Consider the following 24,113-nt stretch of genomic DNA (forward strand, 5'->3'; position numbering starts at 1 on the left):
GCCGGATGTTTTCTTGTTTTAGGGATGTGGCCCGCTTGGTTTCAGCTTTCAAAGCTGATTGTTTATTATTCTGCATTATGAGGTTAAACAGTGGCACAAAGCTGGATGTTAAAAAGGTTTGCAGGTACAAGCATAGATTTACTTGAAGCTCTTTTTAAAGTTTTGTCCAGGATTTTGTCTCGTGACCTCACCAACACCTCTTATGAAACATTGTTTATTTAACTCAGGCCACATGTAGGACATTAGCACAAACACACGTTTGGGTGACATTGGGTTGATAAGCTGATTCAAAACCTTTGATACTGAAATGCTAATCGGAAGGCTGAGGACAGCCTTGGCTTTTTCTCCAGTGCTTCCTCAAGAAATCTCCACTCTGGATATTGATAGAGTAACTGTCTGTGTCTCTGAGAGCAGAAGTAACACAGAGACCAGAGGAGCAGCTCTTTAAGGTCTCCTGCAGCTGAAAATCAAGCTGCCTATATATAAAAACAAGCAAAAACCTCCTTTAACGTGACCGTTTGTGCCAAACCATGATGGCTATAAGTCTGTGGATATCATATCGAGTTCTTGGGTACAGAAAATGGTGCGCCTTCCTTTTTATTTCCATTTTCTGGGACAGAGTGCAGGTTCTTATCAGTTTTTTGTTTCACATGTCTGTATCATTCAGCATGTGCTTCTGGGCAAATACTGTTGCCGTGCAACAAATTAAACTGAACATGACTTGGCATTTTACAGTCAAGTATTTTGGGTTTTCTCTGTTTAATTCAAATCAAGAATTTAATAAAAATAGCATCTCCGAGGAACTCTTTCATAAATGACTCAGACGCTGTTAGTGCAGCTCATGACTAATAAAAAACTACATAACCAGGGGAAAAGCAGTAACATCAAGGTTTGACAAACCCAAATTGAAAACATTTTTTATCAACCTGCTCCTGTTTGTTGCAAATTTTTGTCCTCATAGAGGTAAAACCATGAATTAATAAAACTGGAATCTAAAGCTGTAACCAGCAGTGGCTCCTCCAGAAATTATTTATTGTCAACAATTCACACAATAAACAGAGATATGAGTGGGTGTTTATGATTTCTCAGGCAGGTTTACCACAATAGTAGACTCAAACCTTGAAATTATGGCTTTTAGTTTCAGTGTGTCACCCAAAGATTTTTAGTGGCCCCATCTGCCCCCCCCTATGAAACATTTCTGGAGGCACCACTGGCCTTTTTTTACCCCCCATTCTTCCCCTTTGTCATTGCACATTATTACACATAACTCCATTTCTTACCCTCTGTGGTTTGATTTCTTTGTATGTGTGGACTGCATGGATTGTTACTGACATCTGGTGAAAATGTCATGTCAACAGCACCCCTAGAGATATATTTACTGAGAAAAAATAGTTTTACCCACTGCATATCTGATTTTTCAATAAGCCACATCAAAAAGCTTTGATTTCCTGTTCTGTCAAAGCTGTGGTAATTTCTTTCAGATTTTCATGATTGATAACTTGGCTTAGTTTTTAATAACTATCTGATTTTGGCTGTGGGCGAGATGCTGTCTGAATAGTGGAGTAGCAGTAGTGAAGCTGCAGAGAGGCCCTTTGTGGTTGAAAAGGATCAGGATTAAATTATCGTGCAAGTAGCCCTGAAGAGGAAGACAATCTAACAAATTCAGCTTAAATCGGTTCATCTACCAGATTACAGTTCAATTGATTTATTTTAGAAGAATGGGTGGTGACATGGGGAACTGGACTAATTATTCATGTAGCCAATAAACCAATAGAACATATTTAGCATAGAGTTTTTAAGGTCTAAATGTATCTTAGTACTCAAACACCCCTGTCCCACTGCCCTGAAAACCCGTTTACATTGGCTTTTAGTGGCAGTGGGAAAAGCTCACTGACGCGTTGTCAGACGACTCGGCAAGCAATCAGTATTAAAATTGCCTTGACTCTGATCGGCACGCTGCGGGAACACCAGAGCAGGTGACCCGCTAAATTACGTGATACTTTTGACGTACGGACGTATACACACTGCACCGGTAGCTTCTGGCTACAGGAACAACTCTGGTGGGAGGGATTAGGACAGTAAATAGAGAGAAACAATAAAGACTACTCTCCTATCGTACTGCTTTAAAACTCTTTTGTAGAAGTTAGAGAATCAGCTTAAGCTTTTTACTCAAATAAAAGTGTAAAAGTGCCATTTTTAAAACTATTACAAGTATAAAAGTAAAGTAATGCAGGAAAAATGTGAAGGACTTTACTGCACTACCCTATTAAAGGAACATGTTTCTACAATTCTGGATAACAACTTCCTTAGACTTCATTTTCTTACTTTTATAATTAATGGTAACAGTGTCAAATTTAACGTTGCATTATCAATAAAAAACATTTATCTTGGTATGTTGCAAACAATAATTTGGGACAGCACTGAGTCCAACCAGCAAAAAATGTATTGTCTGGATAAAACCAATTATTTTGATGTTGTCTTTTTTTAAATACCAACATACCATAATAAAAATTAGCTTAAATGAAACAAAACTAGCAGGTCTATTTTTTTAAAATGTAAGGAGTAGAAGTAAAAAAAAAAGGTTAAAAATTATTAAACTATTAAAAATTATCACTCTGGGTAAAGTATAGATAGCCAACATTTCTACTTAGTTAATAAGTTAAGGAATTATTTGTACTTTGTTACTTGACACCTCAATTTATGAGGACATTTTAGTCAAGCAGTTCCACCTGAAGATGATTTGATATAAACCAATTAAAATGCATTTAAATAAACCATAACTATCTTATTGCTGCTATTCTACATACACTGCAAAAAAAAAGCTGGATCAACTAAATATGAGTTTTTCTTTAGAGTTAACTCAACTCTGAATTCTAATTTTTGTCAACCCAACTCTGTGTTATACGTACTTCTAACTTTACACTGTAATAACTTTAAATTCTTTATGCTACAAAGTCTCCTGTAAGCTGTACTAACTAATAATTTCTATAAATAATTACAGAAATGTGTAAATAATAACAGAGGCAACATATACATCCAGAACATTAGTTTTATTTGAACTGTACCAGGATCAAAGCCCTTCCAACAGGGACAGATAAATGCAGACTAATGAGGCCCAAATGTCCCACTTTAACTTGTGCTACATTGTGTACTTGTACACTTAAAATAATTAGCAAATGCGTTTACTGCTCAATACTATGTACAATTTTACAAACACTGAACATGTAACATGCTTAAGGAAAACCAAATGAAGTGCAAAATACATGTACAGGTGCTGGTCATAAAATTAGAATATCATGAAAAAGTAGATTGATTTCAGTAATTCCATTTAAAAAGTGAAACTTGTATATTATATTCATACATTACATACAAACTCATATATTTCAGATGTTTATTTTGTTTAATTTTGATGATTACAAATGACAACAAATGAAAATCTCAAATTCATCATATCAGAAAATTAGAATATTACTGAAGACCAATAAAAACAAAGGATTTATAGAAATGTTGGCCAACTGAAAAGTATGAACATGAAAAGTATGAGCATGTACAGCACTCAGTATTTAGTTGGGCCTCCTTTGGCCTGTATTACTGCAGCAATGCGGCGTGGCATGGAGTCGATCAGTCTGTGGCACTGCTCAGGTGTTATGATAGCCCAGGTTGCTCTAATAGTGGCTTTTAGCTCTTCTGAATTGTTGGGTCTGGTGTATTGCATCTTCTTCTTCACAATACCCCATAGATTTTCTATGGGGTTAAGGTCAGGAGAGTTTGCTGGCCAATTAAGAACAGGGATACCATGGTCCTTCAACCAGGTACTGGTAGCTTTGGCACTGTGTGCAGGTGCCAAGTCCTGTTGGAAAATGAAATCTGCATCTCCAAAAAGTTGGTCAGCTGCAGGAAGCATGAAGTGCTCTAAAACTTCCTGGTATGTGGCTGCGTTGACCCTGGACCTCAGAAAACACAATGGACCAACACCAGCAGATGACATGGCACCCCAAACCATCACTGACTGTGGAAACTTTACACTGGACTTCAAGCAACGTGGATGAAGTGCCTCTCTTCTTTTCCTCCAGACTCTGGGACCTTGATTTCCAAAGGAAATGCAAAATTTACTTTCATCAGAGAACATGACTTTGGACCACTCACCAGCAGTCCAGTCCTGTTTCTCTTTAGACGCTTCTGACGCTGTCTGTGGTTCAAGAGTGGCTTGACACAAGGAATGCGACAGCAGAAACCCATGTCTTTCATACGTCTGTGTGTGGTGGTTCTTGAAGCACTCACTCCAGCTGCAGTCCACTCTTTGTGAATCTCCCCCACATTTTTGAAGGGGTTTTGTTTCACAATCCTCTCCAGGGTGCGGTTATCTCTCTTGCTTGTACACTTTTTTCGACCACATCTTTTCCTTCCCTTCGCCTCTCTATTAATGTGCTTGGACACTGAGCTCTGTGAACAGCCAGCCTCTTTAGCGATGACCTTTTGTGTCTTGCCCTCCTTGTGCAAGGTGTCGATGGTCGTCTTTTGGACAACTGTCAAGTCAGCAGTCTTCCCCATGATTGTGTAGCCTATAGAACTAGACTGAAAGACCATTTAAAGGCTTTTGCAGGTGGTTTGAGTTAATTAGCTGATTAGAGTGTGGCACCAGGGGCCATCAATTTTGAACCTTTTCACAATATTCTAATTTTCTGATATGATGAATTTGAGATTTTCATTTGTTGTCATTTGTAATCATCAAAATTAAACAAAATAAACATCTGAAATATATGAGTTTGTATGTAATGTATGAATATAATATACAAGTTTCACTTTTTAAATGGAATTACTGAAATCAATCTACTTTTTCATGATATTCTAATTTTATGACCAGCACCTGTAAGAGTTTGGGAGTTTGAGGTACATCCGTTTTTGGCATTTAATAAATCATATTTAGTTATTTTAACACAATTTTTTTATGTTAGCAGGGTAGGACATAAAAAAAAATGTGTTTAAGTAACTAAATATGACTAAGTAAATGCGAAAAACTGAAAAAGAAAATTAACACGGGTTGGCTGGACAAAAGGAACGAAAGGTTACTTACCAGGTGAACTCCAGCTAGCCACAATGGGAGTTGAGGTGCAAAATGTTGTGCCAACAGGGAAAGTTGGCTTTCCCGCATTTAACAACAAAGAGATAAGAGTTCGCAGAACTCTTGTCCCTTGTATTGAACTCCCACTTAAAGATTTAAGTATTACTAACTGACCTAACTGTTTTACACAACTTTCTTGCTTTGTTGTGCTAACACATTTTATTGCCTCAAAGGACAATCATTTCTTTTTTCAAGTTTAACCAACTTAAACTAACACTTGTTTTCTTTTACCCAACCCTGTTTAGTTTGGGGCTAAACAAATGAAAACAATTGTGTTGGACTATGACAGCAGAACTTTTTCGTCCCTTTGTTCAACATTGTCAAAAATATCTCCAAATTGCTTATGGGTGGGAAAGTTTAATTCATAAAAAGGAGCGGTTTGTCTAGATAAAATAAGAGCATTGTAATGATCACAGAACATTGGAACCAATATACAAGGCGAGATGGGAAAGTTCAAAGTGTTTATTAAACTACAGACAGAACAGTGGGAATACACTGTGCGATTTTTTTTTCTTTTGGGACGATTCTTCAGTCGTGCAAGAATTTTTTCAATCGGGCCGAGTTTCAGCCTCATGGTGCGTCCTGCGTCGTGTAGTATACAGGGGGCAATGAGGGGCGATCAGCCTCTCACGACCACCTCCCGATCAGGAATCGTAAGGTCGGGAGAAAATCAAACGTTTGAAATTCAGGCAGCCGTAGTGACGTGTTCATGGACAAATCCTGCTGTTAAAGCTGAGCTATGAGCCAATTTAGCAGAAACTTAAGTACAGACATGTGCAAACAAGGGAGTTCTTCTTCCAGACTGACAAGTCCAATCAGCGCCATCTTTTGGTGCTCAGTCTAACGTGGTTTTTCGATGTACAGTGTGAGCAGGTAGGTCACATCAGAGCGTCGGTTCACACAGTGTGAGAACATACATGGTGAGCTGTGAAGTTTGAGCTGTCGCTCCGTTCAACTATTGAAAATATCGCACAGTGTATGCCTGGCTTTAGGCGGATTCACTGGATACTCTGTAGAGATAGAAACTCAGGGTGGTGACTTTGAATCTAAGACGGGCCACAACTATGAGCATTAGTAACCAGCCTGGTTCTGAGTTCAGTCCGATCCCAGAAGATGGAGCAGAATCCAAGCGGGAGGTTTCTCCTCAGCCTGGAGCGGGTGCCGCCCTTAGAGCTCAGAGTGAATGTGCAGAGCAAACTAATGAGCGAGCGCTAGCCGACGCCGAAGAGCAGCAGTATCCGTGAGGAGAAGTTCAAAGCCGGAGTCAGAAGACAGGTCCAAGTTCGATAAACCAGGGATCAGACTAAAGCCGGGCATACACTGTATGATTTTTCATACGTTGCACACAGCTCCAGCTCACAATGTACAACGAACCCAAAGGGTTTAAAAGTTTACAGCTCACGACACTCTGATGCAATCTACCTGCTCACACTGCACGTCTTTAAACTATGTGGGACTCAGCTCCGCAGTGAGATGGCACTACTCGGACCAGTCTATCTGGAAGCCAAACGAGTAGAAGAGGAATATGAAGCTCACTAGAGTGAAACGCCCTGCCGTGGAAATTTGGGCAATTTTGTGCTGAAAGCTTTAAAAAGAAAAGGCGACGTATTTGGACAAAGACATGGCTGAGCAAACGTGGCTACTAAGGTCTGTCAATTTTACAGAGAGAACTGCTTTTCACTCGTACCCAGCCATGCTTCTGTGTTTTCATCTGAGAGGAAGAAGAAGAGTCCTTGTTTGCCCACTGAACAATTTGCACCTTACGACGGCCGACTGAATTTCAAACATGTTTGATTTTCTCCCGACCTTACAATTACTAAACGGGACGTAATCGTGAGAGGCTGATTGCCCCTCGTTACTCCCTGTATGCTACACGATGCATGATCAGGCCTGAAAAGGGCAAAAAAATCAAATAGTGTATGCCCAGCTTAACAGAGATCAGATGAAACTTTCATGAAAAACAGGCCAAATTACACCCTGAATGGAATAAACAATAAAGCGCCAAGACTATGACAAGCATGCAATAATTTATTAAATTTAGTTATTTAGATTATTTGTTGGAGAGGGTTAGATTAACAAGTCCTAACAAGTTTTTAGAGATATAAACGTTTTTTTAATAAAAGGCTTGCCTAATTTAATAAATGGATTAAATTAATATTTTGGTGCACAAATGTCAGCAGAGTAATGGTTTAGATTAGATTTTAGCTTGTGTATAATAATTTCACACTAATTAAAAATGGAAATGTCTCCCTCTGCCTTAACAAATCATTTTGGAATCTCTGAGCAGAATCAGTTCAGCTGCTGCACACGTCGGACACAACTGGTCGATCACATGGAAAGCAACAAGCCTCCAGTTTCTGGTTGTTGTAATGTGATAAAATGAGAAGGAAGGGTGAGCCAAAAGAGCATGTGTTGCTTTTGTGTTTTCCTAACATAATGGCCAAATAAAAGACTCTAATCTATTAGATCAGTTGATCTGTTTAGGTTAAAATGAGAAGAAACTGTTCTGATTGGCAAAAAGAAAGAAATATAAGACATGGGCCACATCTGACCAAAGGATGTCCTTGTAAATTTCTAATCAAGGGATAGCTGTGGCAATGACTCTATCAGTTGTTGATATGTTGCCTCGTTAGAGCCACTCTGACATGCGTTGTTCAACCTTTTTTTTCCTTTTCTGGAAACTGCATTGGTGTGACAATCCTCTATGTCCTCACAACAACTCTGTGGATGTTTCAGTCTCAAACTTTGGCTGTCAGGAAAGCGTTAAAAAAATTAGAGATATCCAGATCCCAGTCATCCTAAACTTTAATTCTGGTTACAACTTTGCCTTTTTCAAGTAGATTCCACACATTAAATCTAATTCATTTTTAGTTTATTTCTGTATCGCCAATTCAAAACACATTTCATCTCAATTCCCATTATAGCAACAATTCAAAAGACAATATGCACTATTCTGTCTAGTACACCCTCGGCTGGATTGCAACTTATTCAATGTAAAGTATTTTGCAGAGTTCATTATTCTGTCAAAAGTTTTCCCAGAGAGTGTGATGAGAGCACGGCCGCTGGAAATGCTTTTGTTATATTTTTATTACGGTTTTCAGTCTTGTAAAGACATTAGAAATAATAATAAGAAATATGGTTATGTGAATCAATCAGATTAACTAAACTGAATAAAGTCATAAAGCTTTATTCTTTTTTTTTTTTCTAAATTAAAACGACTACGGTGAGCGTTTGTTTACAGGGGAGGTCCAGTTCCCAGTCAATGGGACGGAGGGCTGCTCCCTCAACAAATCAGATGATAGGATCACCGGAAAAGGCGCTGTGAAGGGCGGGACCTAACGCTCTAACAGCCAATGAGCGATGAGCATCCTCTGAGCAAAGACAAGTTGGCAGCCAGGGTTCAGCATTCTGCTCCGTAGCCACGATGAACGCAGTACCAGGTCTGCTACTGCTGGTTCTGATCTTTGGGACAAGGTTACAAGAAAATGACGGTAAGCATCATTCCGTGGATGTTTAGAGGCGGTTTTTATTTCTTCTTTTGCTCTTAGCTCCGTTAGGAAGCTCTTTGTTGAAGAAGCACGTAAAGAGAAGAGTGTGTGTAACTAAGATGGCGCAGGGTCTGCGGTCAGCCTGCTGCCGCCTGTCTGGAGAATGTTTATTGTCTGGCTGTGGGGGAAAAACAATGCAAATAAAAAACAACAACAAGGAACGAAACAAAGAGGCTGTGAGATTGAAGGAGTGTTTGAGCTGAAGGCTTTTAGCTGAGCAGATAACGGTCCATTAGTCCGCAGAGAGCGGAGCTGCTGTTTATCGCAGTTTTAGCTGAAAGGAAGAAAAGTTTCTAACGAAATCTTTTCAAAATAATTATCAGTTTCATTGTCTTTGTGGTTTGGAGGCCGGTACAGTGTGTGATTCTGTGTGAGCAGGCAGTTTGTTATAAAGCGACTTGTTTTAAATCTAAGGCATTATGTTGGTTTTGGACAAAGGTCAAAGTGCACAACCCCCCCTTTTGTGTTTTGAATTAGTATACAGCTGCGTTTTAAACGGCTATCACCATTATAGTGGATCAGTTCTAATAGTGATCCCCTGCAGGCCTGACTTTTAGCACTTTTATCACCTTTACTCACTTTGACCAAGCTGAAGTTAGTTTCTGATTCGGACTAGTCCCCATATTTAAGATCCGCCATAAAACTCTGTTTACATTTATAGTTAATAAGAATATTCCTTACTTGTGCACATTGATTATGTTTTTCATAAAACTCCTCTCTCTAAAATGCCATCAGACCCCCCCCCCCCCTTCAGTGTCCACCATATTGGATCAGTCCATTTGCTGCACATGTTCAGAAAGGTCCAAACAGACAGCAGCAAACCATTTGAAAACAAACGATGCAGAGAACAGTGTTGCCAACTTGGCACTTTAGTCGCTACTGCTGTCATGATTCATGCAGCTATTATTCCATCCAAATGAAAAATGGAGAACAGATAAGCAGATCATGGCTTGTCTACAGTGAAAAGAAGGACTGGGTTATTTACTTTGGCCTTTTTGGAAACACAGGGAGGAGCAATCAGCTAAGTGAGCTTAGTGCTTGGAAAAAATCTTTAGAGACAGCATGAAAAGTCAGCTGAGGACAAAACATAGAGAGGAAAACAACAAGAAAAGGGAGAAGAAGAGAGGGACAAAACCTAGAACAGATAATGGATGTCTATTCTATTAACATTTCTCTATCTTTATTAAGGGGACTGTTTATTTGCTGTCTTCTCAGTTCAGAGCCCCCCTGCCTGTCTTTGCCCAGGGCCCCAAATTCCCTGAATCCCCCCCTGGATACGATGGTTCAAAGTGTATAAATAATTGTGCAATAGTTTGTCAAATCATCTTGATTCAAGTGTTGCCTTCCCTGTCTGTTAGAGTCCTTGACCTTTTAGGCAGGAGCTGAACTCTAACTAACTCTAGAAATCGAGCGTCTCTGGTTGAAAGCAGCTTCCAGTGTAAACACACATCTTCTCCAACATCTGTTTTTATTTGACATGTTTTAAATAATGTAATTTATCTATAAACCGAGTCGCGCCCTCTCCAAGTATTTTAGATTTTGAGCTAAAACAGAGTAAACTATTAAGCAACCAAAAGCACACTATCAGTAGCTGCGATTCAGACGCTCGCTTCAACACCATTTTCCTATTTTCTGTGTTTTTGAACTGGAAGTAAAAGCACTGATATCCAAACTAGTCTTCATCTGTGTTGTGCTGCAGCCTCTTAATGTGTTGAAGGTGCTCTATAATCACAGCGGCTGGCTCTGAAGGAGGATGGGGGTTGAGGGATTAAGAAACCGGCTGAGTTTTCTCTAATTTAGTGGGAAAACGATGGAGCCTCTCTGTTATCTTGGATATACGTGACTGATATTAGATTTCCTTAAGAAGGCTGCATTTCTGCCCTTTCAGGGTTAGCCTCTGCTGGAGATGTGTTAAAATCTTTACATGCTGCTAACTGGATGTTTTTCCTTCTCTGAAACGGAAACATCATTGCTCAACAAAAAGTATTTCCTGTATTTCTTTCTTTCGTTTTGTACCTTTTCTTCTTTCCAATGGATTGGGAGGCTAAGGCGTTTTCTTTGTGTGACATTCCTTTGTGTGTAGAGAGAGAGAGAGAGAGTTTGGGAGGGCGAGAAAGCCTCACTGTGAGTGGAGGAGCCAGATTTTTTCTTCATGCATAACAATCCCCATTAAAAACACTGATGTCCTCATATACCCCGTTGCTGCTGCCGCATTCTCGCTGGATGTTAAATTGATATGTTGGTTTGTGGGACACACAAGACGGGAGGGAATTCCGCCTTCTTTTGTCCAGCAACAGGATTGTCATGGCAGGGGTCCGTGCTTTCACGCACAGAGCACAATCATTTCCATCTGAATAGAAAGCAATATAGTAGATGCATATGATCTCACCCAGGGACCCAAACAGGAATGGACTCTGTGCGTTTGGCTGTAATGTTGGTGATTAAAACTCTGGGCTTTGCCAGTGGATTGGAGCAGAGCGGGTCTCCTTTGATACCTCCACCGTCACTTTTCTGCTCAGCACCACACCCTGCAGCTTCCACGCTTGTGCAGCAGCAGCATGCATTGTCAGTGAAGTGTAGGCTCCAGCGTTTTCTGCTGGTTTCTTGTTCTATCAAGGGCGGTTTATATAAGTTGCCAATGGGATCTTCTCTGTTTCATGGTCGTCTGTGACTCATGTCTGCATACTTTGCTTTCACAGAACCGCAATCTTTCATTTCTTGATTAAAACCAATCTTCTCGCAGACAGATCTAGCTTCTATCAGATCCTCCTTCTGTGATATTGTCCTGGACTTTTCATAAATCTAGGATTGAAAGAAGTCTGTGAGGACAGTGGTGATCTGAAAATGAAACCCAAGTTGTTCTACGTGGCGTTCCTCCATGCAGCCTTTTTTCCTTGTTTTTCAGCCTCATTTGATTGTTTGCAGAATTCCTGACTCACTTTAAATGTTTTCTACTGTGTGCACCTGCACTGCACTTGTTTGCACACCATTAATTTAGCACCACTGCTTTGTTTGTGTCTTTGTTCAGATAAGGTCTGTAAGGGAAAAATGCTTAAAGGAAAAGTCCAGCCAGCGCGGAATAATCAATGGATCATTATTTATACCTAAAATGTATATGTTTGCAGTGATTTAATGAATTTAGCGTTAATCAGTTAAAAAATAAAAACAGCATTGCGATCAGTGAGTCTGGGAGCGGCCATTTTTGCCCAAATATAGTTACCCCTCCCTCCTGCCATCTTCCAGCAGTGACGTCGCGGTGCGGTTAGCCTAGCGCCATTCTCCCCGCTTTACAATCAATCAATGGGAACTACTAGACAACAATTATTATCTGCAATCAACAATTATTGAAGATTTCCAGAGGAATTCACCATTGAAATTCACCAGAGCTATAGTGAAACTGACAATGCCCACGTGCATGGCAGCTGGATGCTGGAATACATCGGGTAAAAGTGAAAAACAAAGAGTTATTCCACCTTTCTGATTCCTGATCCTCCATGGACGGGTTCCTCTTTGGATTGCCAACTTGAAGAGGGAGGATTTACCATCGAAGTGGAAAAAAATGTAACTTAAATGTTATACTTTTAAAATACTGCTTTAAACAACATTGTGGTCACATTTACAACTTAGACCAATTAAAATCAATAAATAACAAGGAAACCATTTTCTTTCCTCATGCTCCACCTGCTGCGTGTTAATCAAACACTTCAGCGATTGACTAACCTAGAACATAAAATAGTGTAAGATATTTACTTTATTTATTATGATAAACGACAAAGCCTGCTTTCCGTGCATCAGAAGTCTGGCTTCAGTGTTTTGGACCAGCTGAAAACTACTAACTACATTTTATGGATAATAAAGTTGATTCTACGCTGCAACAATTTTTCTTAAAATACGTGATTTTTACTTGAATTGAGGATGCTTTGCGCATGGAACAAGACAATTTACTAGTGATGGTTAATGAGGCATCTTGGAGCCAAACTATGTTGATACTGTCTCAGAATATTGACACCTGCTGGACAGTTAAAGACACTACAGGTAGCTTTTTAGACAGACTAAACTGAATTGATTTAATGACCTTGTAAGGATATAATTGAAGTTATTGTACATTATATTGTATTATTTCACATCTATTAATAAATAGAAAACATCTTTGGTGTTTTTAGATGCAGCCAGTAAATAATGTAAACATTTAGAAAAAAACATGAAAATTTAGGGGAAAATGTTGATGAGGATGCTTGTGGACTAGGATTTTGATCGCAAATTGATCACAATAATTAAAATAGCCTGCGCTTTGTAAAGCGAAAAAAGTGATAACATGCAACTTTTTTCAAAAGAAATTAACATGGCACGGAACCACCATGTTTGTTTGGTTTTAAAGTGGGGAAACGTTGCGTTAGTTTCTCAGGTAGCTCATCTGATGCTTTCCTTACCTTGTTAGTAGGTTACAGACAGTGATAAGGTTGGCTACTTATTTTACTTTTAATTTCATTTGAATTAACTTAAGCAGCGTTTACAATTACTTTATAAAGAAAATTAACTTGCAAATTATGAGGGCAAGGCTTTTAAAGTTTAAATCTTCTGGTGAAGATAAAGTAAAGAAGATCCTGCAATTTATGGAAGTAAAGCAGAATAAAATCCAGCAAGATCAGTAATATGTCAATTAATTATATGCCACATTCCCATGTACAGGTGCTGGTCATAAAATTAGAATATCATGAAAAAGTAGATTGATTTCAGTAATTCCATTTAAAAAGTGAAACTTGTATATTATATTCATACATTACATACAAACTCATATATTTCAGATGTTTATTTTGTTTAATTTTGATGATTACAAATGACAACAAATGAAAATCTCAAATTCATCATATCAGAAAATTAGAATATTACTGAAGACCAATAAAAACAAAGGATTTATAGAAATGTTGGCCAACTGAAAAGTATGAACATGAAAAGTATGAGCATGTACAGCACTCAGTATTTAGTTGGGCCTCCTTTGGCCTGTATTACTGCAGCAATGCGGCGTGGCATGGAGTCGATCAGTCTGTGGCACTGCTCAGGTGTTATGATAGCCCAGGTTGCTCTAATAGTGGCTTTTAGCTCTTCTGAATTGTTGGGTCTGGTGTATTGCATCTTCTTCTTCACAATACCCCATAGATTTTCTATGGGGTTAAGGTCAGGAGAGTTTGCTGGCCAATTAAGAACAGGGATACCATGGTCCTTCAACCAGGTACTGGTAGCTTTGGCACTGTGTGCAGGTGCCAAGTCCTGTTGGAAAATGAAATCTGCATCTCCAAAAAGTTGGTCAGCTGCAGGAAGCATGAAGTGCTCTAAAACTTCCTGGTATGTGGCTGCGTTGACCCTGGACCTCAGAAAACACAATGGACCAACACCAGCAGATGACATGGCACCCCAAACCATCACTGACTGTGGAAACTTTACACTGGACTTCAAGCAACGTGGATGAAGTGCCTCTCTTCTTTTCCTCCAGACTCTGGGACCTTGATTTCCAAAGGAAATGCAAAATTTACTTTCATCAGAGAACATGACTTTGGACCACTCACCAGCAGTCCAGTCCTGTTTCTCTTTAGCCCAGGCAAGACGCTTCTGACGCTGTCTGTGGTTCAAGAGTGGCTTGACACAAGGAATGCGACAGCAGAAACCCATGTCTTTCATACGTCTGTGTGTGGTGGTTCTTGAAGCACTCACTCCAGCTGCAGTCCACTCTTTGTGAATCTCCCCCACATTTTTGAATGGGTTTTGTTTCACAATCCTCTCCAGGGTGCGGTTATCTCTCTTGCTTGTACACTTTTTTCGACCACATCTTTTCCTTCCCTTCGCCTCTCTATTAATGTGCTTGGACACTGAGCTCTGTGAACAGCCAGCCTCTTTAGCGATGACCTTTTGTGTCTTGCCCTCCTTGTGCAAGGTGTCGATGGTCGTCTTTTGGACAACTGTCAAGTCAGCAGTCTTCCCCATGATTGTGTAGCCTATAGAACTAGACTGAAAGACCATTTAAAGGCTTTTGCAGGTGGTTTGAGTTAATTAGCTGATTAGAGTGTGGCACCAGGGGCCATCAATTTTGAACCTTTTCACAATATTCTAATTTTCTGATATGATGAATTTGAGATTTTCATTTGTTGTCATTTGTAATCATCAAAATTAAACAAAATAAACATCTGAAATATATGAGTTTGTATGTAATGTATGAATATAATATACAAGTTTCACCTTTTAAATGGAATTACTGAAATCAATCTACTTTTTCATGATATTCTAATTTTATGACCAGCACCTGTAAATTGGAGTCTTTGGAGGATGTGTTTTTTAGCACCCCTAGTTCTCTCATTTTTATTCCAAATACAATTTATAATTTGAATCACAGGGCTATTTTTATCTCTATGGTTCAGTATTTTCTCAAGTAGCAACTTTAACTGCTATACTTTCCTGTCTTAAAAGGCAGAACTCTTCTAGTCTAAAAAAACTAATTTGTTGAAATGGGGGGACGTATTGTTTGAACCCCTTAGGGGCTTTTAAAAACAAAAATGTCTTTTTTTGCGCTTTATGAAACAAAGTACCCTATATTTTGTGGATGTACAGCTACATTTCTCATGTAAGTTTGCGTAGTTTTAACACAAACATTTATTTTTGATATTGCACCAGTACAGTTAATGAGCAACCTGTACTTGTGTGCTTGTTTGTTCTGTCTAAAATGTTTATTTTGGAATAAAGAGCTTAATATAAAAAATATTTTTTGTCCGATTCATCGATTAATCGAAAAAATAATCGTCCGATTCATCGATTTTTAAAATAATCGTTAGTTGCAGCCCTACCTGCAGTGATAGCTTCCTCTCGTCGTATGTGACGTTTCCTGGCCTCTTTGTTTCTGCAGGGAGACTGTTTTGTTTGTGGTTTGTTGTTGTGCTTCATGCTCATGTGACTCTGTGACTCTCTGTCTGAGTGGAGGAATTTCAAGTATGTCTGTGACCCGGCTGCCGATTGTCCAGGTGCAGCGAACCGTGGCTAAATGGAAAGGTTTTATAGATGCTAATAGCAGGTGGATTCAAAGGCCTAAATACAGTCTGACCGACTCTGTGCTCCTCAGCAGACGTTTGGTGTGACCCTCACTACCCGATACGTACCATCAGCTCATTTAACGCATGTGCAAGCAGATATTCATCCAGGTCGCCATAAATAATGTAAATATGGTACTAAAAGTATTTATTTCTGTCCTTCACTCACTAAAGAATGTACTTGTCAGATATACATATTATAAACATTATTTATGACTTTTCTGAGACAATGTGATGATTTTAACATTTTCTCCGTTAAACTGTTTCTCTGATGTCATCATCAGACATTCTCAGAGTAGTCCGACAAAACAGACAAAACCATGTTTATCTGCATTTTAGTTGTTTTCTTTCCTTAGATTCAGCACTACATACCATAAGCATGATAGATCCCTGACCTTCCTCTCCTCCTCCCTTATTTCCCTCATCCCTGCTGAACTCTGGGGCTTGTTTGTCTCTGGTTCTGTTTCTTTTTAACATGCATGTGATTCAAGCTTTTGTAATTTTTGGAAATGATCCTTAAACACACAAACAAACCCACAGAGCTGCTAACGGGAAGAAGATTGATTCAGATTTCTGTGGATATTTGTGGCTGTCTGAATAAACTATTCTAAGACGACAATGACATTTTCTTTAATAGTCTCTTCCCTTTAAAAGTGTTAGATTCTCCTGGTTGCTGTGGTTGGGTGGGGGTGTGGAGCAGCTGTCCATCCTTTAGATGAAGCTTCTACATATTTATAAGATGCTCTGCCTTCTCCTTTATTATCCGTCAGTCTGTTCGGCCATCCATTCCTTCCTTTGTCGCACCAATCAGCCTGTTTCTCTGCATTAGATGGATTTATGGGATTAAACAGTTTTTCATGATATAAAGTTGTAATAATTGAAGCTGTCTGTAAATGCTTTCTCCCTCATAAACAGTTCATCCTTAAAAAGCCTCTCTGACTTCCCCTTTCCCGTCAGCCTACTGTCAAAAAAACAAACCACTAGTGCCGTAAAAACTTAAAAATAAAAAAAATAAAGCATTAAAAGGCATTAATATAAGACTAAACCCTTGATTAGTATTAAAACGTCTTTAATCAGTCGTTCATAGGACTTAAGGTTGTTACCTCATCATAAATAGGATTTTATTTTTGGAATCCATGATATCAAACATTAAAATATTTTTTTTTTTTTTTACATTTACCCAACGGCTCGCTGTAAACATAATTGGGTCCGCTGTAGGTACCAGATCTGCTTAGGCCCCTCCCCTTCTTATGGCGTCATCATATGGCAACTCCACTCGGACAAACTTTATCGCACCCATTTTTTAGGATCAAATCTTTTTTGGAGTCTAATCATGTTGTTACCTTTATTTGTTATTATTATACATTTTATCTGTGATGTAATGCAGCCGAAAGTAGAAAACAATGATTGAAGGAAAGTGCTGCCTTCTAAGACAGACTGAGCTCTGCCATTTAACAAGGTGACAAAAAAGTCTCTGCTTATTTTTATTCTTTTTATGAAGATCTAAGGGCAAAGGAGGACAAATGGAACATCTTAATAAATAACTTTAGCCGAGATTTTAGACATAAAACCGTTATTCTAGTTTTAGGAAACAAACCGTTGTTGTTGACATGAATTTAAAAGTAGTGCAGCTTAATATGGCTTATTGAACGAGCTAATATAGGCTAACCTGTTAGCTACTGTACGCAGCTAGCCACAGCGCTACCCAGCTCTCTCCCTTTATAAGGTCTAACAGTTACTTGATTGACCATAAAGATTTTTTCTTTTTTCAATTTTGTTATCGATCAAGTAAAACTTCATTGGTCATTCGACACGCTAACGCTACAGATGATGCTATTATCTTTGTCTGGGCAACCACAATGTTTTACGTCATGTGGCAACGTTCCACCAGTCATGTAGCATAACGTCACTGCATGAAGCAGGACCCGAGCTGATCTGGTTCCTACAACGTCCCGAAAGCAAAACTAATAAAAACGATGTTGCAGCAGCCGGACCTCGGGGTGATTACGTCACCGATTTTATATCTGGACATGTGGGGAAGTGTAAAGTGAAGGAAAATTGGCTAACTGCACATTCTCGCGTGATTTGAAAAAGCCAGGTGATTTTCAGCTAGATGGCGTGATTTTTGTCCACCTAGCGGTGATTTTGTTGTAGTTACCAAAACGACAAACAAGCCAGAAAGCGCTATCATATAGCAGTCTTCTGTACAGTGATGCAGGTCATACATTAAAAAATATTCATAAAATTTTTTCTCTTAGACATTGGAGAGGTGCATTTAAATGTTATAGAGCTAAACATGTTAGATTGGTGACCTGTGATGTTATTATTTTCTTGTTGCTGCTTTTATTTTGTCAGGGAAAACTGATCCTGAGTCCGTTAAAGTCAGGGAATTCTGAAATGATGTCAGACTGTGGAAACCCTGAATAAAATAACTGTATAATGATTCTCTAGAAAAGTCACATTATATTAATAGTATTATCTTCTATAAACATAGCGTGACTCTAAAATAAAAGCTATTCATTTGTGACATTGACTTCTGTCTTGTGGTTTATCTTAATTTTTAACATTACAATTTATATTTTTCCAAGCAGACAACAGTTTGAAGCAAAGGTTATTTTGAAAAGAATGTGCAGGAAGGATTGAAAAGCATGTTAACACGGTAATGTAGGCTTGAGTTCCTTATCTGACGCATGCATACACACACCAGGAACCTGGAAACTTAAAAAATAATGAATTACAAAAAACATTTAAAAAACAAACATGTTTTATTGGTATATATACAAAAATGAATATTAGGAACTATATTTATCAAACATTATACTGGGCAAGTAAAAATATTTCTGGGCAAATGAAATGTGAAAGTCGGGCAAGTGGTAAAAATCCTTAACATCAACCACTGCCACAGATTATTCTATTTGCAAAATAATCCTTAGTCGCTGCCCGACTTTGAGTCTGGAGTAAAACAAAGTCAGTTCATCTGTTAATTTTGTGTTTTTAGTTTTCTTCCTCTGTGGATGTGTTTTTAAATTCACAACCTTTCTACTGGCCAGAAAGTAATGGTTCATGTTCAGATGTCTCTACCCAGGTTTTTCTTGTTTTAATCGTACAGTTGGTCTTTAGTTTTCCAGTGGCAATAAGTCTTAAAACATCTTGACCTTGCTTTAATGCTGTAGCAACCCTGTTTCTGCCGTTTGTTTGCTCTCCTGCCTGCTTCCTGACCTGCAGTTTGCTGGGCCTCTGTCAGTGAGTCAGATGTGTCGCTGGGCCATTTGGTTTGTGGCACTAAGGTTGGACCTGTAAACAATTCAGCAGGGCAGATAGCTGCCTCTCTCTTTGTTTTGGTTCCTTTGAAGGGGTCAGTTCAGGGCGTGAGTGGCTGTGGGCCCCCATTCCCACCATCAACCCATCACATCTGGTGCAGACAAAGGGCCCATCATAATGGGTGGGTGGGGGCTGGGTGGGGAGTGTCATGACCTATGGAAATGTTTCCAGGACACGGAGAAATGAATTCTGTCTTTCTAGTCTCACATATGGGTGTCGGTGTTTAATGGGGGAGGGCGCCGTGTGAATGCCTGCTTATCAGAAACGTCTCAGCTGTTCACAGAGGCGTCCAGATGTCACAGCAGAGTGGGAGTAAATGCCTTGGGGGTGGGTGTTTGATTAATATCACCTGGTCCTCCCCCACACAGAGCAATATCCTTCTTTTTTAAAGAAGTTGAAGCTTTATCTTTAAGTTTCATGATTTTTTTTATTGTATTACTGTATTAAATAGTTTTCAGCATGGGAAGTGCCCCCAGCAGCCATTCCTTCTAACTGGTGATGCCGCTGATGCAGTTTCTCTGAAGTTTGTCCAGCTGATAAACATAAGGCAGGTATGTGCAGGTAAATATAGAACCTGAATCTTCCCTCTGCACACGGCCAGGCAGCAGCTCCGTCACTTTAACATGAAGAAGCTGCAGGAAAAGCTTTACCTTAGGTCAACCTCACCTGCAAAAGCCTGAGAAGGCGGTCATTGCTTAAAGCTCTCTGATGGAGCAAAGCTTCAGCACCAATGGCTAATGTTAAGAGGTGGAGAAGTTTGGAATCTGACTGACGTGAATACATGGCTGCAACATGCTGCGGTGGAGGGGAATAATAGACAATCTTTCTGAACTGCTGAAGAAAGATTTGGTCCAATTTCAACTTTTCACACAAGTAGAAATCCAGAAATGGCATCAAATGGGAGTGGAGCAGGTGTGGAAAGCAAAATGCTGCTTATTTCATAAAATATATACTGGGAAGATCTCTAATATAAACATTTAAATGTTACCTGAGATGCTTGCATTAAATAAATGTATTTTTTTAATCCTTATTAAATGAATAAATATATTTCACTGTTTTAATTAACTGTGGGGAGGGGCGGCTTGGTGCTTAGGGCACAGAGCTGGAAACTGAGTTCCAGCCCCACTCCCACAGACTGCCACTGTGGGTCTCTGAGCAAAGACCCTTAACCCCCCAGTGCTCCCCAAGGGGCTGAGTTAAATGCAGAGGGAATTTTGTTGCTCTGTACTTTTGACAGTAATGACAAGAAAATGCTGAAATAAAAACGACCAAATATGTTTCTGTTACAGTGTTTCCCACAGGATTTTAGGAGACGGTGGTGGGAGAGTCTCTGACCCTCGGGGGTTTTAAGCGTGGCGTATCCCACTTAAAGGGGAACGCTGTTTTGTTTGTTTTTTACATTGGGCCCTTGATTTTATGTTATTACATCAGGAAGGATACGTGCTTTCACCTAAGAGTCTCCAAAAGCCGCCAGTGACGCCAGAAAAGTCTCTAGATTTGTCGCTAGTCGCTTTTTTTGAGAAAGAGTCGCTGAAGGGGTCTGAAGAGTCGGTAAATATAGCGACAACGGCGCTGAGTTGGCAACACCGGGCAGCCGGTGCGGCATTTTTATAAAGGAGGGCGGGACGCGCGCTTTGAAAAAAATATAACAAACAATTTGTCTCTCTATGGCGCTGGGTTACGGGCGGCATGAAAGTACAGCTGTGGAGCGGTCTGATAAGCTGATCTTTTTGTTGTTGTTTTCTCTCTCTGTGTGTCTGTGTCAGACTGTGGCGGTCCATTATTGGGAAACACTGCTCTCGCTTCCAGAAAAGGTTACAAAACATTTTTGGGCTTCATTCTGTCCCGGCCGGTTCCACGCTGTCAGCTGGCCTGCATATAACCATGTAGAAACATACATGACTCATGTAGTCGCTGCATTCCAGTGAGTAGATGTTAGTTGGTCATTTCTAATTATGATAAATGGGTAGCAATGTGTGCAGAAACAGTAGAGCATGGGGATGTGAGAGCAGGGAGCCCCAAGAGATGAGTGAAATGAAAAGATGAGGCAGTCTAATCTAATTCACTGTAGAGAGATGGTGAAACACAATGACCCTGGAAACCAGCAATCAATATCAGCTTAACCAAATCAACAAACTCCCCTTAGCCTCCTGGAGGCGCTGCTCCCACTAGAGGAAGTGCTCCTCGCTCAGCTGAGGAGCTGCTGCTCTAACGGGGAAATCATCAGTTAACATGTGGAAAGAAGCCAGAAGCGTCGGCTCGCTGAGGCCGTTCTGTGTTTAGTCTGGCTGTCTGTGGTGTTACTCAATGTCTGAATCAACCACATCCTGTCTGACTGAACTCTCCCGTCTGGTCTCTTCTCTGTCACATCACGCCCTCTTGGTGTCATATGACCTCATTTTACAGACAAACTACAAATTCCAGCTTATGCTGTTCCACTGATTTGGCTGCTCTCCTGTTTATAATTCATTTCATGACTGTGGCTCAGTAGTCTGCCGTCGTTGTTCTGCTTAAATGTCACCAGAGGAAGTCCTGGTTGTCTGTCTGCTCAGATCTCGCGGTTTTCACATAAAATCAGAGCAGCGATTGATGTGGATGTTATCCGTATGCAGAGATTACTCAAAGCTTCTTTATCTTTCATTCATTTATGCTTTAATTCTTTATGTATTTATTATACTTGTAGTTTTTGTTGTGTATTTGATATTTGATTTTAAAAGAACTATACTTGAGTTACAATCAATTACTCAACTTGTTGATCATTATTTAAATAAAATTTAAATAATTCAATTCTAAAATTCAAATGCATTTAAGTGCATACAATAGTGCTGCAAAACCTCAATTTTCTTCACTTAAAAATGTTCAAATGTCATGAATTTGTAGACTTACAGTATTAAACAATGTCTAACCTCTTAAAATCCACCTATTGCTGGCGAACGTTTCAATAACGTTCACAACTAACAACTCAGAACGCATGAAAATTACACCGTTAAAATGTTTACCAATTTAGACATGTTAATTATTGTTGGAAAGCTTAGATTCTCCACAATTCAACTACCAACATCATTTTATGGCGACAGCGCGCACCAACCACAGTTAACACAGATATAACAGCATGTCAAGATGTAAACAAACAAAGCAACCACAACTACCTTTTAAAGGCGTCCAGAAGCCGTTTTGTAAATCCAATCTTCAATTCATACTCCATTCGTCCATAAGGGTCCACAGATTAAAAGTAATCCAGAATATTCATAATAAAAATATTCCATGATGAGAAAATCGCCACAAAGTCCGTTTGTTGACATCAGAAAAGTTAGCTAGTCATAGCTAACGCTTGGCATCTTGCTAATAAGGCTGACTTCCTGGCGGATTAGCTCGCAATGTTTGGTATGGTTTTTTTTTCTCTTACGTACAAGACGAGAGTATTTGCATCTTAGTATGACTTGATTGCGTCAGGGACAGTCAGCCAATGACTCACCGAGTAAAGCGATATTATGCCTCATAGAGTCCTGCTGTTATTGGTTAAGACCATGTGGGCTGATTGGCTTTGTAGCAAATGAAATTAGATTGAAATAAGGTTTCAAACAAACCCAGACATGACTGGGTTATATAAAGCAGTGTTATACAGTGGACCTAAAACAAAGCCTTGTTTTTGTTTAGAAAACATGCAAACTGAACCAGATGAACGGTCCACCCCTTTAGAATGAGGGTCGTTTGGCTTCTTTTGTTAGCCTGCGATGCCCCATACCTGTCCGTCTCTGAATGGGGGGGTCATTAAAGGGAATTGTTGGCCTGGCTGAATAGGCGAGGTTGAGGCGATGATAGCAGGAAGGAATCAACTCAGCGCACACAGTGCAAGTGTCGCGCATGCGCAGTAGAAGACGCGATGACATCACAGTCCAGCTTGCTCCATGTTTACGGAAGTGTAGTGCCAGCGCGCATCTAGCGGTCTTTTTTTTAACCTTAAAAACTCAATCTTTTCAATATGTTGAAACATAAATACTGCTCTCAGCATCATCATCTGCCATGGTTGTTGTTTTTCTTGCCGCGTCTGCGTAGCAAAACGCAGAATATTGACCTTTGTCGGGTATTTATGATGTTCAGGTCGGATGAATCCGACCTGGCCATTCAGACACAGGTCCCATTTGAAAAGATCAGATTCGTATCGGATTCAGGACCACATAGCTAAGTGGCCTGGGTCGGATTGAAAAAATCAGATCTGTGTTGTTCAGACAGCCATTAAAAGATCAAATCCAGGTCGCATGTGGGCAAAAAAATCAGATTTGGGTCACTTCAGGCTGCAGTGTGAACGTTGCCTATCTCTGCATTTTAGGTTTTTTAAAGCTGAAATCTGAAGCCCCCCCCCCTCTGTTTGAGGTTGGTTTTTCTTTTTTAACATAGATGGCTTCCTTCACGTCCCTCTCAAACCATCTATTTTCTTTATCCAAAATGTGAACATTCTGGTCCCCAAAAGAACGTCCTTTGTCCGTCAGGTGTAGATGTACCGCAGTCTTGTGCAGAGGAGGGCGCTCTTCTGTGTTGGGCCATGCGTTTGCTTTCTCCAATATAAAGATCAGAGCTTTCCTCACTGCATTGAAGGCATTCGAACCAAGTTCGTCTGATTCAATTTGAATGTTTTTCAGGTCTTTATTATTGAAAAAGCTTCCTGGATCAAAAGAGAAATGTCTTCAACCTTGGAAGCAGAGTCCAGTGGATTGTTTTTTAACTTTTTTGGATTGACTATGACCTGGATGACTGAGAACCTTCAACAGCATATGTCCAAATGTTATGTTTTGTTTTAAGAGAATGGAGAAAAGAAAGCATCCGTTTCAGAGCTAAGATATCTTTTTTGTTAAATATATTTTAAAGCTTATCTGTTTTTATTGATGCTTTTTGTATTAAAAAGTTCTTTGTAAACTCATAGCTTTAGGTTTTTTCTGCTCCGTTTCATTCAGGAGTTTCAAATATTTGTCTTTGTTTACTTGTTTAGACAATAAATGAAATAACATTAACCTGGGTCTGTTATTTTCCTTTTAATAGTATTTAAAGGAT

At 39.5% G+C, this 24,113-nt stretch overlaps 1 protein-coding gene across 1 annotated transcript in view; it reads left to right on the plus strand.

Annotated features, from left to right (window-relative positions):
* The first annotated feature begins 8,492 nt into the window (after positions 1–8,492).
* tgfbr1b (transforming growth factor, beta receptor 1 b) overlaps positions 8,493–24,113 on the plus strand; it is a 41,041-nt gene continuing 25,420 nt past the window's right edge. Inside the window, exon 1 of the mRNA XM_038301707.1 lies at positions 8,493–8,613. Coding sequence (XP_038157635.1) covers positions 8,547–8,613 — 67 coding nt within the window. The 5' untranslated portion in view covers positions 8,493–8,546. The remainder of the gene's footprint in view (positions 8,614–24,113) is intronic.

This window comes from Cyprinodon tularosa, unplaced genomic scaffold (assembly GCF_016077235.1).
Source record: "Cyprinodon tularosa strain WSP-4 unplaced genomic scaffold, ASM1607723v1 ctg472, whole genome shotgun sequence".
NCBI classification, from domain to species: Eukaryota; Metazoa; Chordata; class Actinopteri; order Cyprinodontiformes; family Cyprinodontidae; genus Cyprinodon; species Cyprinodon tularosa.